This window comes from Bactrocera latifrons, unplaced genomic scaffold (genome assembly GCF_001853355.1).
Source record: "Bactrocera latifrons isolate USDA-ARS-PBARC rearing strain unplaced genomic scaffold, ASM185335v1 scaffold_6, whole genome shotgun sequence".
Taxonomy (NCBI): domain Eukaryota; kingdom Metazoa; phylum Arthropoda; class Insecta; order Diptera; family Tephritidae; genus Bactrocera; species Bactrocera latifrons.
This window is the reverse complement of record NW_017537267.1, coordinates 1,405,736-1,420,050: the sequence shown is the minus strand read 5'-3', so window position 1 is coordinate 1,420,050 and position 14,315 is coordinate 1,405,736. Positions and strand designations below refer to the sequence as shown.

The 14,315-nt window shown below is 32.6% G+C and overlaps 2 protein-coding genes across 7 annotated transcripts; one reads left to right on the top strand and one right to left on the bottom strand.

Annotated features, from left to right (window-relative positions):
• Nucleotides 1-936: 936 nt before the first annotated feature.
• Nucleotides 937-3,758, top strand: LOC108974940 (cytosol aminopeptidase-like). Its single transcript, XM_018943068.1, has 8 exons — nucleotides 937-1,254; nucleotides 1,360-1,475; nucleotides 1,569-1,704; nucleotides 2,086-2,591; nucleotides 2,739-2,958; nucleotides 3,023-3,272; nucleotides 3,369-3,442; nucleotides 3,509-3,758. Exons 1-8 carry the CDS (start codon nucleotides 1,141-1,143, stop codon nucleotides 3,674-3,676), a joined length of 1,584 nt encoding a protein of 527 aa, XP_018798613.1. The 5' UTR covers nucleotides 937-1,140; the 3' UTR covers nucleotides 3,677-3,758.
• Nucleotides 3,759-3,948: 190 nt separating this feature from the next.
• LOC108974941 (glutathione synthetase-like) lies at nucleotides 3,949-12,593 on the bottom strand. Of its 6 annotated transcripts, none has more exons than XM_018943069.1 (11): nucleotides 12,395-12,593; nucleotides 12,058-12,272; nucleotides 11,818-11,983; nucleotides 11,305-11,517; nucleotides 10,022-10,194; nucleotides 6,372-6,414; nucleotides 6,182-6,307; nucleotides 6,005-6,117; nucleotides 5,227-5,440; nucleotides 4,991-5,161; nucleotides 3,949-4,480 (listed from the first exon to the last, which is right to left on the bottom strand). In XM_018943069.1, the coding sequence occupies exons 3-11, from the start codon at nucleotides 11,965-11,967 to the stop codon at nucleotides 4,202-4,204; spliced, it is 1,482 nt and encodes a 493-aa protein (XP_018798614.1). In that variant the 5' UTR covers nucleotides 11,968-11,983; nucleotides 12,058-12,272; nucleotides 12,395-12,593; the 3' UTR covers nucleotides 3,949-4,201. The 6 variants fall into 6 exon arrangements, with proteins under 6 accessions (XP_018798614.1, XP_018798616.1, XP_018798615.1 ...); XM_018943071.1 differs by having other exon boundaries at nucleotides 12,058-12,264; XM_018943070.1 differs by having other exon boundaries at nucleotides 12,058-12,213.
• Nucleotides 12,594-14,315: the final 1,722 nt, after the last annotated feature.

Sequence of the window (14,315 nt, the reverse complement as noted above, 5' to 3'; positions counted from 1 at the left end):
ACAGTGGCCACCGGTTTACGAAAATATACTCAGAATAGTTGAGTTTAAGTGATGGGAAGGGATAAACATTCGGCAAATAAATAGACCGGTTTATGAATCGAAGAACTTTGAACTTGAAATTTCCCCCACCAAATCAACAGCGACCATATTTACGAACTGGACGAAGGAGTATAGACTTGAGCTTAATATTGCAGTCGATGGCGTCAAAATTCCGGCTGGCAATAATCCTAAGGTTTTAGGTGTAACTTTTGATAGTATATGCTCCTTCACTATCCATACGACCGCGATTGTCGCCAAGGTACTGAGCCGCAACAAAATCCTCAAGTCGCTGGCCGACAGCACATGAGGAAAAGACAAAGAAACATTGTTAGTAACATACAAGACAATCGGTCGGCCGGTACTCAATTACGCCGCATCAATATGGTCGCCTGGATGCAATGGTAGGATGCCTCTTGATGTCTCCCATCAAACACCTACATAGTGAGACGTTTATACTCCCAGTTAAAGAGCATAATGAACCCCTCTCCAAGCAGTTCCTGCTAAGATGTTTTCGTAAATATCACCCTTGCAGCGACCTAACGGGGATTGATAACCGTTATAACGGTAACAACAACAACAACCGTATTTGTGAACATGCATACATATGTACATATATGTACATATAGAAATGTGTCTCACATTTTTCGTGTTTTCCGACATTCATCTTAAATACAATAATCCTAATCCACTAAATGTCAAATAAAATTTATGAATCATTTGCATAACGAATAAATCCTGAATACAGATTTTAAAAAAATGTCATATCAAATGCTTATATTATGATAGTGCAAGAAAAAATACAATTAAACTGAAACAAGAGCACTTTGTAATTACATATGAAAAATAAATTACAAAAACTGCACATTCGAAAGCAATCAATTATGATCCAAACGGTTTAATAGTTGGCTCTCAAGTAAGAACCATTTGCACTTTGTTTCTAGACACTCAAACGAACTGTAACAAGCTGTGAAAAATATTCAGTCAGATCTAAATTTCAATTTTATTTTTTATTGAAAATTTTTAAGCTGAAAACCGTTTTATATATAAAAATTTGCATAAAGGAAATAATTAAAATTAAATTGATAAAACTACTTGCAAACTATGTCCTCGCTACGCATAACAAATTGGCTAACAAAATCTCTGCTGAGATTTCGAAATGTGAAAAATTTCCAACAAGTCTATCTAAGGTGTTACGCCGATGATTCGCGTGTGACGGTAAGCGCCAACCAATTTAAACCGTTTGAAATACATACAATAAGCCAACGCTCGAAACACTTGTTGTGATGTCATGTTAAATCTCTCTATTATACCACTATACAGAAAGGACTTGTGATCGGCCTATATCAGAAGGAGGGCGAGAAGGAGGCAAAGCTAACATCGAGTGGAGAGAAATTCGATGATCGTGTGCAGGGCAAAGTATCTGAGTTAATCAAAGAGTGAGTAGAAAATATCACCATATCGAATGATATGACGTACAAGCGACCAATACTAATTCATGTCGTGGCCATTGTGTTTTCGTGTGAACGTAGAACGAATCTATCTGGAAGGTTGGGCAGAGGAAAAGTTTTCAACAATATTGATCAGGAATTTCGATCTATAGCAGTGGTCGGTGTCGGACGAGAAGGAGCTGGTTTCAATGAGTTGGAAATGTTGGATGAAGGCATGGTAAGAAGATAAATAATGCGGATGGGGTTCAATTACTGACAGTTAGTGAGATATCAATTTAACAATAGATATGTTTTTTTCTTTAAAAACAATTTGGAAAATTTGACATTTGAAAATTTTGATTTAAGCTGTCATTGAAAAAAAATTGACAGGAAAATCTTTTCATAAAAAAAAAATAAATTACAATGATCGTTGATGTAACGATTTTTCAAAGTAAGCAGTTCGGCATGGGAAGCGCATAGATGGTTGAAAACAATTATGACTTTTAATAAAAAAAAAAAAATTAATGACTATATAACCTCAAAATAATACCAACTTCTATTTAGACACACTAAAATATATATTATATATTTCTATAAACTCACGAACATTTTTACATAGGAAAATGTTCGCGTAGCAGCTGGTGTCGGTGCACGCAGCCTGCAGATGCAAGGCTGTTCAGAGGTTTTTGTGGATTCAATGGAATATCCCGAACAAGCAGCCGAGGGTAGTGCTTTGGCGATTTGGCGTTATCAAGATAATAAAATGAAAAAAGATCGAACAATAATTCCCAAATTAGAATTGTACGACTCACCCGACATAGACGCTTGGACACGTGGTCTGTTTAAAGCCGAAGCACAAAATCTTGCGCGTCGTCTTAGTGACGCACCAGCTAACCAAATGACTCCAACCACATTTGCACAAGCCACCGTCGATGCGTTATGCCCATGCGGTGTAACTGTGGAAATTCGTACAATGGAGTGGATAGAGCAGCAACATCTGAACTCTTTTTTAATGATTGCGAAAGGTTCGTGTGAACCACCAGTCTTACTGGAAATCAGCTATTGTGGCACAGCGCCCGAAGATAAACCGATATTGTTGTTGGGCAAGGGTATGACATTCAATAGGTGAGTAAAAAGTGGATAACTAAAGGGTATATGAGCATATAAAGTAAATAAAGTAAAGAACTTGAAATTGGAAATAAAAAAAAATAATAACAAATAAGAAGTTATTAACAATTTTTATACTAAAATATATGTATTCCCTAATTTCAGTGGCGGTCTCTGCTTGCGTCCTTGCAAAGGCATGGATGAATACCGTGGAGCCATGGCCGGTGCCGCTGTTGTGGTCGCTTCCATTCGTGCCGCCGCGGCTCTATCGTTGCCTATTAATATTTCCGCAGTTATACCACTTTGCGAGAATATGCCCTCGGGCATGGCTTGCAAGCCAGGTGACGTAGTCACGTTACTCAACGGCAAATCATTGGCGATACGCGTAAGAAACTGACAAACCACAAACAGTAAAATATTTTATTTTTCATGCTGCCTTCCTTAACTAGGATACAGATAAAGCTGGCGTTGTCGTGATGGCTGATCCATTGATCTATGCACAGACTACATACAAACCACGTCTGGTGGTTGATGTGGCTACGCTTGGTAAGGGCGTTAAAAAGGCGTTGGGTGGTGGAGCTACGGGCATATTTTCAAATTCACATTACATTTGGAAGCAATTCCAAAAAGCTGGCTCACTAACCGGCGATCGAATGTGGCGCTTACCATTGTGGAACTACTATAAATATTTGGTTACGAGTGAGTACCATCACTTGATTAACAATAGCGGTTTACATTTACTGTTATACTAACTGTTTAATATTTATTTATTTATTATTATTTTTTTTTCGCCAGACCACGTTAGTTTTGATGTCAGCAACAATGGTTCTGGACCGGCTTCATCTTGCCTGGCAGCGGCAATATTGCACGTAAGTTTCGACTTTCTCCTATTTTTTTATTTTTTGTAATAAAGTATGATTTTCATTTCTATATAGCAATTTGTGCCCTGTGTCGATTGGGCCCATTTGGATATACGGGGCGTGGGTATGTTGACAAAGTACGGTACACTGCCATATTTGTTGAAAGATCGCATGACGGGCCGCCCAACTCGTACCATGATACAATTCCTATATCAAATGGCCTGTCCAGACCAACAGAAGTAGTAGTAGAAGTAAGCGTATAAACGCCAAATTTTCTACTCACCAAAACCCTGCCACGACGCGTCTCAGAGAGGCCCTTAATGAAGAAGAAGAAATGTATTTGTATATGAAGATGTGTAGTAATGTCCTGAGGTCAAAATTTTATCTGTGTTTTAATTGTTTCTTTCTTAATCATTCTAAATGGCGATGTTTATATATTTTTGATTATTGCTGTGACATGTTCTACTCAATGCAAATACATATATTTTTAACATATGATTTGTATTAAAAATTGCGTTTTCCTTTTTTTTTTTTATTTAGCACTATGTACAAACATGATAGGTAAATGTGATATGGTGTACAAATTAAAAATAAAATTTAAAATTTTATCAAAATGGATAAACGCAAAAACTCTGCAAAATAGTAGCTTCAGATTTACATTATGATTAAGATTCGAAAATTTTGAAAATATAAATTAAAATTTTAAAATATTGCAAAATTAAATGTGAAAAAACTGAAAGTTTTTAAAGCCAAATCATTATTAAAACACTAATCCAGTAAATAAGGACTATCCAAGGCACCAAGTCCCGCTGCAACACCGCCCTCGTTCGCAGTCGAGAGTTTCGTGCGCAGCATATGACCTGCTTGGTAATTGCAAATCACATTATCTACATCACCCAGTATTACGCCAAAAATGCCCAGCTCTGAAACAAGATCCACCACTTCTGGTGGCGATTTGCCACCCGGACGTATCATGTAACCCTTGGATATTGGTGGCTGAATTAGATCCATAAGAATCCAGGCGGCGCGTTCAACGCGACTCATTTTCTGCAAATCACAAAGCAAACAATGAAATATATGCGCTTGTAAGTAAAACATACAGTATATTTGGTAAATGTCAAAATTGTTATGTTTTTTCTCACATAATCGAAAATTATTTTAAAATTAAAAACAAAAGAAAAATGTTAACTTCGGCCCACAATTTGTAATACCCTTCACAGGGACAAAAGAATTTAAATTATTTTGAAATTGATCCATCAGTTTGTATGGCAGCTTGATATATGCTATAGTGCCCCGATCTGAACAATTTGTTCGGATATTATAGAAAACAACAATATACATACTACATACATATGTCAAATTTCCTGAAGATCTCTTATTAAATAAAAATGTTTTCAATACAAAAACTAGATTCTGATCGGTCAGTTTGTATGTGCTATAGTGGTCTGAATAATTTGTTCGAAGAAGTTTCTTGGATAAAAGTTTATGTCACATTTCGTAAAGACCTCTCGTCAAATAAAAAAGAAAGAGAATATCATTCAAGAAAGTAACACTTACCCGCAGTGCATCTGGAATGTCAGCGCCATAAACATTATTACCACCGCCTTCGCGCTGTGGTTTCAGTACAAAACGTTCCGGTTCCTTCAATGCCATTTCGTATGAGGCATTGCCTGCTTCAGAGTCGTCCAACGAGTAGAGCCCGGTGAAGATTTGTCCTACAGCTTTTATCTGGAATAGGAAGATGTTTTCTTTTCACTCTATTTTATACAAGTTATCAATTTAGTTGTTCCTACTTTTTCTGGGTCGCTAATAAACCGCTCCAGCATTTCTGGTTGAGCAAGCGCTTGCTGCACCTTCTTGGTACCGGCCAAATGGTAGTGTATGGATGGACATTTAATCGCACGCGAACACTCCATCATATAGCGTGCATCCCATTCATCTTGGGAGTGGTAGTGTAGAGGTTCATAGCCGGCGCGGAAATAAATGACAGCCACTTCGTATTCACCACTGTAAAGGGATGATTTTAAGATAAGATTTTATTTTATTTGGCAGGACAATGGGGATGTTCGAGGATGTTGCGAATATTATTCAAAAATTTTAAGTTTATCAGGTTAGTAAATATGAGTTTATTTGACCCAAAACATTAAACGGTGTTTTCTCGAAACATTTTTTTCATAGTAAGTGAGGAAAATATCTCCGCGACGGCAGGACCGACCGATTTGAAATTTTCACATACCCATCTTAGATCTATTTGTCGATTTTTAGGTCCCGGTGAAGCTTTAATTTTTCACAGAAAAACTATTTTTCTAGCCATCATTATCTGTATTTATCTATAGTAGTATAATTTTTCATGAGATAATTTTTAGTAGAATAACCTTCTTCACCGCCAGACAAATTGTTTTTGGAGAGTTTCCCGGTTCTCGAGTAAGGGAAACCAATTATTATAGTTAAATTCCGTAAATTCCGCAAAAAAAATGTTTCTAACTTGCAAATTCTGACTGTAACAAAGATCTTCTATATAAATTTTCAGGTCTTATATGCATATTGTTTATTCAAATTTTAATAACTTACAGTAATAGTTCTTTATTTGGTCCCAATTTGCCCTCTTTATGCACCTGCGTTAGAGTACGACGTAATACTTTTATATCTGGACGCTGTTCGCGTATATAAAACTCATGGAAACGCTGTAATAAATAATATTTGAAATTATATTTCAAAAATTTTAAATATAAAGAGTGCTTAACGCACCTGATCGCAAATATTGTAGGAAACATCTTCGATGACAAAAAGAATAACCGCTTTGGGCTGGGCATATACTTCCCAGGCTTTGATCATGCCACCACAAAGGCCGGACAAAGCAGTATTTTCGGGCATCTGGAGCAAAATAAAATTATTGTTAATATCTTATTTAGGAAACTAGAAAAAAAACTATACTTACATTTTTTATTTTATCCGCATGTCCCAACTCGCTCATCACAAAACTATAGAGGCAGGAGAAAGAGATTAAATATGCATTCGATTAGCAATATTTGGAATACACGGTTTATTTTATTTAGACATATTATTGAATTGTTTATAAAGAGCACTTAAGCACGCAGATAAGTTTAAAGGCTAACGGTAATTTTTAAATTATATAATGTCTACAATTGCGTCAAAAACTCAACAACTACACACTATGTATATATTAAATAAGCAAATATATAAATAAGAGGCGTTTTGAACTAAGCACATTCTCAAGGCCAACTAAAATATTCTAACCGATTTTGAGACTATAAATATACATACATACATATGTACATAGACGCTAGTCTAACATAACTATTTGTTTGTAGATAAATAAATATACAAGAAAAATAAATTTCGTGCAATAAGTTGGAAAATAAAGCGTAGGAAATGATATAAGTTGGTTTTCACGAATATTAAACAAAGCTACAAATATTTAACAAGCGGCCTAGTTGTACACTATGCTTTCGAAAAAATTGGATACATAGTTTAATTAGTTAATTTGCTGAAAAATTGGTTGTACTTTGTTTGCGCTTACACAGAAAAATATTAAATACATATGTACATATAGAGCGTATAAAAGAAAATATAGGAAAATAAAGGAGAAAAAACATAAATTGATGTTGTTGAAAAAATGAAAATACCTCTGCAGAGGCATCATATGTGTGGAGATGCCACCGAAACTAGAGGCAATCGTGTTGATTTCAACTTGTTTAACTGAATTGTCTTCGAACATGTGAGCCAAATAGTCGGAACGTAATAAACCGAGCGAATAAGCCTGAAAATTGATACACATACAAAGATTTACTTCATAAGAAAAATACGTTAAATGATTTTATGGAACATTAATTGTGGGTAAATTTGCGAACATAAGTGACGTATTGATTGAGCAAATGATGACACTCAATTCATAAACCACCACGACCGCTACCGACTACGTCAGTTATGAGCTGAACTTGGCGCTTGATAATTATTGCTTTGATGTTTAGTGAGTTTGTTTTCGATTTGGTTTTTTTTTTTTTGTTTTTTTGGTGGAATTTGTGTTGGGATGCGTTTGCGATGCGATGTAAGCAGTTCTTTGTCACAGTTGATTGAGTGATTTGATTTGATTTGGAAAAATGAACGAGCTAACCTAAATTGCAAATGGCTAATGAATGTGTATTTACAATGCTAAGCGTACAGGAAACATTAAAATAAAATTTGAAAGTAAAATTTAGTTGATATTACTAAATTCACTTGCTAATCTACGTTCAGATTTGATAATGGCTTGTGTAAAGCAGAAGTCACAACGTAGCGCTTAAATACTTAGCGGCGTTGCAGTTGATTGCACTTTGCCTGTTTTTTTAACCGCTTTGATTGCACATCTGATATCATATCAGCTGTTTATATCTTAAACAAAAAATCCGAAAATTCCCCGGCCAAACTGTGTGCCAAACAAATGCAAAAAAAAAAAATATTAATAGTAGAGTTTATAAAAATATACAGTTTTGTAGAAGAAATGGGCTGAGTTGCGAAACAAAAAGAAAACATAAAATCTGCAGCAAAAGGAACAATAATAATAATAAATAAGAAATAAGGTTCATAAGCAAAAAATAAAACACTCATGCATTGGGGCACAGTCAATAAGTTTCTAAATACAATAAAATTATATTAAAATGCAATTTCATTATTAAATTCTGTGCTTCTAAAGTTATGGTTTTAAAAAAATAATACAAAAATACGTTGCTTATGCTAGGCTATAATTAAATATTAAATCGAAAAAATTGTGGTTTGAGATAGTTAATATCCTTTATACTTTATATATGAATTTATACGACGATTCATAACTATAAATCACAAATTAAATCACTGAACTTGTCTTCTACAATTGGCTCGACCTAATGATCCTATAATATGCGTGTTTACGTAATTTAAAGAGACCTGCATTTACATCCGATCAGGAATAGACAACTCTTCTGCATTGTCAAATCCATTGTTAAGGCACATTTGATGTTGTGAAAATAAGGACAACAACAAAATATAAAAAAGTGGTAATTTTCAAAAACAACGGTCGTTATTTTAATGAAATTATTGAGATTTAAATGCAGTTAAATAGTGAACTAGAAAAACAATAATAATATATAATATTCTCCACAGTAGCATAAGGGGTATAAAAAGATCGTTAACTCAATTTCGTAAGGCAGCTATATAAATTTCGTGAAGATATCTAATAAAATCAAAAAGTTTTCAAAATAAGGGATGAATTTGGACTGATTAGTTTGAGTGGCAACTATATACTACCCTCAAATGAGCAGCTTCTTGGAGAAGAATGAACGTGTAATCGTAAATGTGTTTCAGATTGGTATTTCGCTGTTTTTATAGCGGCAAAATTCTGACAGTCCTTGACTGGATTAAAAAAGTCCGGGTTTATTACGGTTACAAACTTCGTGGCAAACTTAATATACCCTGTTAATGCTTAAAAACGGAAAAAATTTGTGCTGCAACCACAATAGTAACGATAAAAGCTTGAAAGGTGATTAATCGAACAAAAATTGGGATAAGTAAAAGAGAGGTCGATTTTTATTTAAGTTATCATTGTTGTCGTTTACACTTTCAATTTTGATAATAGAGCAGAACTCAAGTAAAGAAGTGGTGAATAGCAGACCACCGTATTTCCTAAAGATACTTAAATAAGCTAATTTGCTTTTTTCAGAATTTTTTTTTTTCTAAGTTACTACAAAGTAATTGTTTTGAAATACTTAGCTATTATTCTTAGGTTAGAAAAAAAATAAAACTATAAACACATGCAAGCATTTATGAAAAATCAACACATTACACTACAATCAAGGTTGCGAATTTTTTATACAAAAATTTTGTATTAAAAAATTAATTTTTATAAATAAAGTTGTTATAAATTAATTTTTATTTTTTAATACCGATGTTGAAAGTAGCTTTTTAAATTTTGATCCAAGCTGTTTTGTTTTCTTAATATGAATGATGTATGCACTCACGAAAAAAATGTTAATTCTATAGCAATTTCTATTTTTTAAATTCTTAATTATACATACATATGTATGTATGTATGCTCGGGATTAAAATTATTATTTTTTAAACCGATCTGTGATACACATATTTTTATTATTTTTATACCGTCATGATGAATTACTTTTGCTTTTAATATTTGAGATTACAAAAACCAAATTTAATTGAAATGTTAAATCAATTATTTTTAAAATCAATATTTGCAACCCTGACTACTATAAATGCAAATTATATAAAAAGCAACGTAAAATAAAAAACTCAAAAAGAGCACTTAAAAAAACTATAATTAAAAACCGCTATAAAGCTAGTATGTAAAGCTCATTTTTCATTACTAACCTAGCATGTATAGAGCAAGCGCTTGTTGTAAAACAATACTAAACGAAAGATGACGCCATAATAACGGTATGTATGTAGCAAATAAGTTTTTTTTAATCAAATGCTTAGTTTTTTTAAAGCTAGCAATTAAATTAAGTAAATGCAATATCAACGATTTGTTTGGCTACACACTATTGATACAGTTAAAATATGCCAAGAATAAAATGAAAGTAATAATGAATTTAGCACCTTTGTATATCTTTGCTTACTGGTCCTAAATGGCCAAAACCAGAAGCTATAGTGTTAATTTCAACTTGTTTCCAGCAACAATAGGCACATGGGGCTTGTTTCTCTTTTTCTAGCAAATCTGCACAATTCGTCTCCAACATCAAATCACTGCGCAATAGGCCCAACGAAATTGGCTACATATTATATTTAGGTAATTATTTTAGTTTGGTGAATTTTTAAATTGAATTAATTTTTTTTATTAGTTTTTGATTTTATTGTTTTTTTTTGTTGTAATTTTTAGTTTTTTAATTGATGTTTTTAGAATAATATAAATAATTTTTGAATTATTAAATTTTTATGGTAAGTTTTTTTTTATTTTTTTATTGTTTTCGTTAATATTTTTGAGGTTTTTCACGTTTGTATTATGTGCGATTCATTCGATTGCCAATGAGCGTATGTATTCATATGATCATAAACAAATAATGAAATAATCAAAATATTAGAAACCATCAGACAAGAAGGTGATATTAACAAATAAGTATATATTTATGTAACCAATGCACATGTATAACTAATTAACTACTATGGTGGGCAGGTAATGGTATGTGAAAGTGCAATAAAATGCAATTTATTTAAATGAAATAAGGATATGATGCGCGTGCCTTAGTTTATTGCCTTTGCCTGTAATTAAGCAGCATATTAATTTCGGTGCATTTTTGGGGACTAATCAATGGTTTAGCTACCATCACAAGCTAAGTGAATATTATTTATATTATTATCTTTCACTTTATTTCTATTTTATTAGATTACTGGAGAATAAAATCCTTATTAAAGCTTTTATTTAAGATTAGCTACGATTAGATTACGATCAGCAGATAATTTAGTGGAGAAATGTGTGGACCTAGCAACTTTCGAGCAATATTATTAACTTCGCGATTATATTATATGAGTAACTCTGTTGAGTACTTTGATTTATTTAAGCAACATGGAAGATGAGTTGTTTGAACACTTTTCAAATTGATTTCCTGTGACAATAAYAATAATTTTGCTTTCCAAAAACTCACTATGAACCTGAAAAATTATCCATTTATCGAAAACCCTATATACAGGCACTACAAATAACCTTCACTGACAGTAAAAACAATGATTTTCGTAAATTTTAAATTTATTTTTAAATCTAGATTTTAAATGAGTTTATGAACAATGAATGGTGCAGACGTTAAATGTAGTTAATTGAAGTTTAATTCAAACAATTTATGAGATATTGTTGTGATCGTATAAGTGATGCATAAATATTGTCTTACCTGTCCAAAACCATTAGCGAGTACTTTTTTGTAGACATTAAATAAATTAGCAGTAAACTCATCGACTTTTACGGTTTCGGCCAGTGTTGTGGTTAAAAATTCCTCATCATGCGCCACATTATGCATCAACTGATTGATTATGGTTTGCAAATTCTTAGCCTTTTCGAACTCTTTGCGCGGGAATGACGACGGCATCAATATAAATGGTGCGAACTATGCATGTAGTATAAAATATGTACAACAGTGTAAATATATGTATTATATAATATATAAGATAATTAAATAAGTAAACTAAAACAACAAAAATTTGAACAATATCTATATACAAACATGTTGTAGACTATCTGTTTAGTTAATATAAATCTGTAATAAAATCCAGTGTTATGGTTATGAGAATTTGCGTATCATTCACACACACAGTGAAAGGAAGTGTTTGATATTAGAATTTCACAACTACTATATTACTTACTTTTACTAATGTATGTATGTATAATAGAATAACTGGCAAATTACATTTAGTGCATCTGAGCTGAAGTTGGTTTTGGAGCGCATAGCAGCGCCATGCATTATAGCCCAATCTTTCGCCTTTTCCGTCACATCAATCAATGTACGTTCCGCAATTGGCAGTGGTACGCAAGGTTCAAGTACCGGTGTTCCCGTCATATTTCCAATAAGTGATCTACACCATCATTGCAATTAATAAAAAAAATACTTAATATACCGTAAATGTCATATCCCATTTGAGCAAATTACCAACTATGGGACTCAAAAAGGCTTTTAAAGCACTGAAGTTTCGATTCACAGTTTATTAACTTCTATAACGCAATACCGCTTTTGCTACTATCTTCTTTTATCTTGCGTCTTCAAACCGTTTCGTCACTAATGATTGCCACTACGCAAAGTCGATGGCTGCAAAAAAAAAAAAAAAAAAAACAACAACTTGTAGGTACTACACCGCACCTACGTCACTGTTATGTGTAAATAGTAAGTTTAAAATTATATTTGCACACCTAAGAGCTAGTAAAAGCTATGTAATTAGTAGTCAAACACTACTTTGCTTATAGATTAAACAAAGCGGGACCATACCAACCTGCTCGATTATAACTCTATTCTAAGGCACGTGACTCACGTTACTGGGAAAGTAGAGTTTTAGTTTTAATGTTGTAACTGGGTTGGTATTTTAAGGTTTTATATATGTTGTGGTTTAAAACATTTCGCTGCGAATTCACCAAACCACGGATAATTTAGAAACCGAAATGAATAATGTTGTTACTAGTTTACTTGTCTAATTGGCAGCCGAAAGTCTTATCAACAAAAACAGCTGAGAGTGATGCCCGATCGCTGGTATTTTTTTTTTTTTAATACCGATAAATATTAGGTGTGTTCACTATATAGAATAAAAAATGCTTAGGACTAAGTAAAGAATGATAGAGATGAGCCCAAGCTACTACCGTTACTTTTTTGGTTTAGGCTGTCACCGGAGTGACCAAACTTACCAAATCAAAATTGAACCGGTGACGTATGTTGGCCCCACTTACGTTCTGAACAGTGCGTTATTCTGAAGTGTATGACGTCATAACGGTGTAATTTTACTCCAACTAGGCTTCGCACTGGACCTGTATGTTGTAAGTTGTTTGTCATAATCCGAGTATGCCTGAGGCCGAAAAGACAGATTTATGTTTACTGGAAGTTAAGTTCCAGGTGGGATGAGGAATTATTGGTAATTTAAATAAATGGAAATGAAACCAAACTGATGTAAGGAAGTTAACGTTTTCCGAAATATATTATATTTTTATTGTTCGCACCCCTCAAATCCTTGAAGTTAATACAATGTGTAAGTGGATTCATTTCTAAATTCTTCCATTGACAAAGGAACATATAGAACCTAACCTACTCCCAAAAGACTGCTCCAGAACCACCGTGGTATCAGTGTATCATGTTGTATCGTGGTATCATGTACATAGTTATTTAAAAGTTAAAATAAAAGTATACGCAAATTGTAATTTTCCATTTATTATAATATATTTAAGGTAATTTTTGCATATTTCGTTTCTGCGCGGGTTTTCGTTAATTTTATCTATTGGTTTATTTCATCTGTTTATACTTGTTGTATGTATTTGTTTTGTTTTGTCTCAGTTTGATAATATACTTTTATTTTATTAAATAATAGTTTCAAAAAGTTTAATGGAAACACTTTTTATGCCAGTTTATATAGCGTATTTATGTTATTACTGCGTATCTACATTTTTACGCGCAGCTATTGTTGCTTTTCTCTTTTCATTTTTATGTTGTTTGTTGTAATAGCTGGTTATAAAACAAAGCGATTTTTGTTTCTAGTTTTTTGTTTTGTTAATTGGATGTTTAGTTTTATAATATTTTTCTTCAATGATATTTCACTTACATTTTAATTAACAATTTAAAGAAAACCATTTGCTTTATATATATTTTTTTAATTACATTTATATACGTCATTCATTATTTATTTAAATTATTTCTTCAGTTATTATATTAATGTATAAGTATGTATATAAATATGAATTTAAATAATGCAATCAATAGTTTCCATATTTTCTTAAGGTATGTTCGTGTTGTCTCACCACGGCAAAACAGAAGAGTCAACTCAAAATTATTCACTTTTTATTTTGCTATGAATGCATACTTTACATTTTCGCCAATACTCCCAAAATGAATGTCCTCAATAGAATAGTCGCGAAAACTGGCAATTAAAGTTGCTATTAAAAACTTTGAGCCAAAAAAAATGAAAAATCAGACTAATAAAAAATTGCCGTTAAATGGATATATTCTAAGATTTTACAAATAGCGTTATAAAGAACGAGTTTAGGAAACAAAAGCTAAAAGTGAAGAATAATTTGCTCTAAAAGATTAAATATTAATATTAATTGAACAAAATTTGAAATTCTTTCTTTCACTAAAAGTGATACAGCAATCGTAAGAATTTTATTTTTGTCTGATTTAAAAAAAAAATATCAATTTAAATCTTTATATAAACA

Excerpts from the sequence above, each read along its gene's own strand:
- LOC108974940 (XM_018943068.1), top strand. The coding sequence starts at position 1,141 with ATGTCCTCGCTACGCATAACAAATTGGCTAACAAAATCTCTGCTGAGA. Across the intron at positions 1,476-1,568 it reads GTATCTGAGTTAATCAAAGA|AACGAATCTATCTGGAAGGT; the intron begins GTGAGTAGAAAA and ends GTGTGAACGTAG. Across the intron at positions 1,705-2,085 it reads AAATGTTGGATGAAGGCATG|GAAAATGTTCGCGTAGCAGC; the intron begins GTAAGAAGATAA and ends ATTTTTACATAG.
- LOC108974941 (XM_018943069.1), bottom strand. The coding sequence starts at position 11,967 with ATGACGGGAACACCGGTACTTGAACCTTGCGTACCACTGCCAATTGCG. Across the intron at positions 11,518-11,817 it reads TCAGCTCAGATGCACTAAAT|TTCGCACCATTTATATTGAT; the intron begins GTAATTTGCCAG and ends CTACATGCATAG. Across the intron at positions 4,481-4,990 it reads ACATTCCAGATGCACTGCGG|AAAATGAGTCGCGTTGAACG; the intron begins GTAAGTGTTACT and ends TGTGATTTGCAG.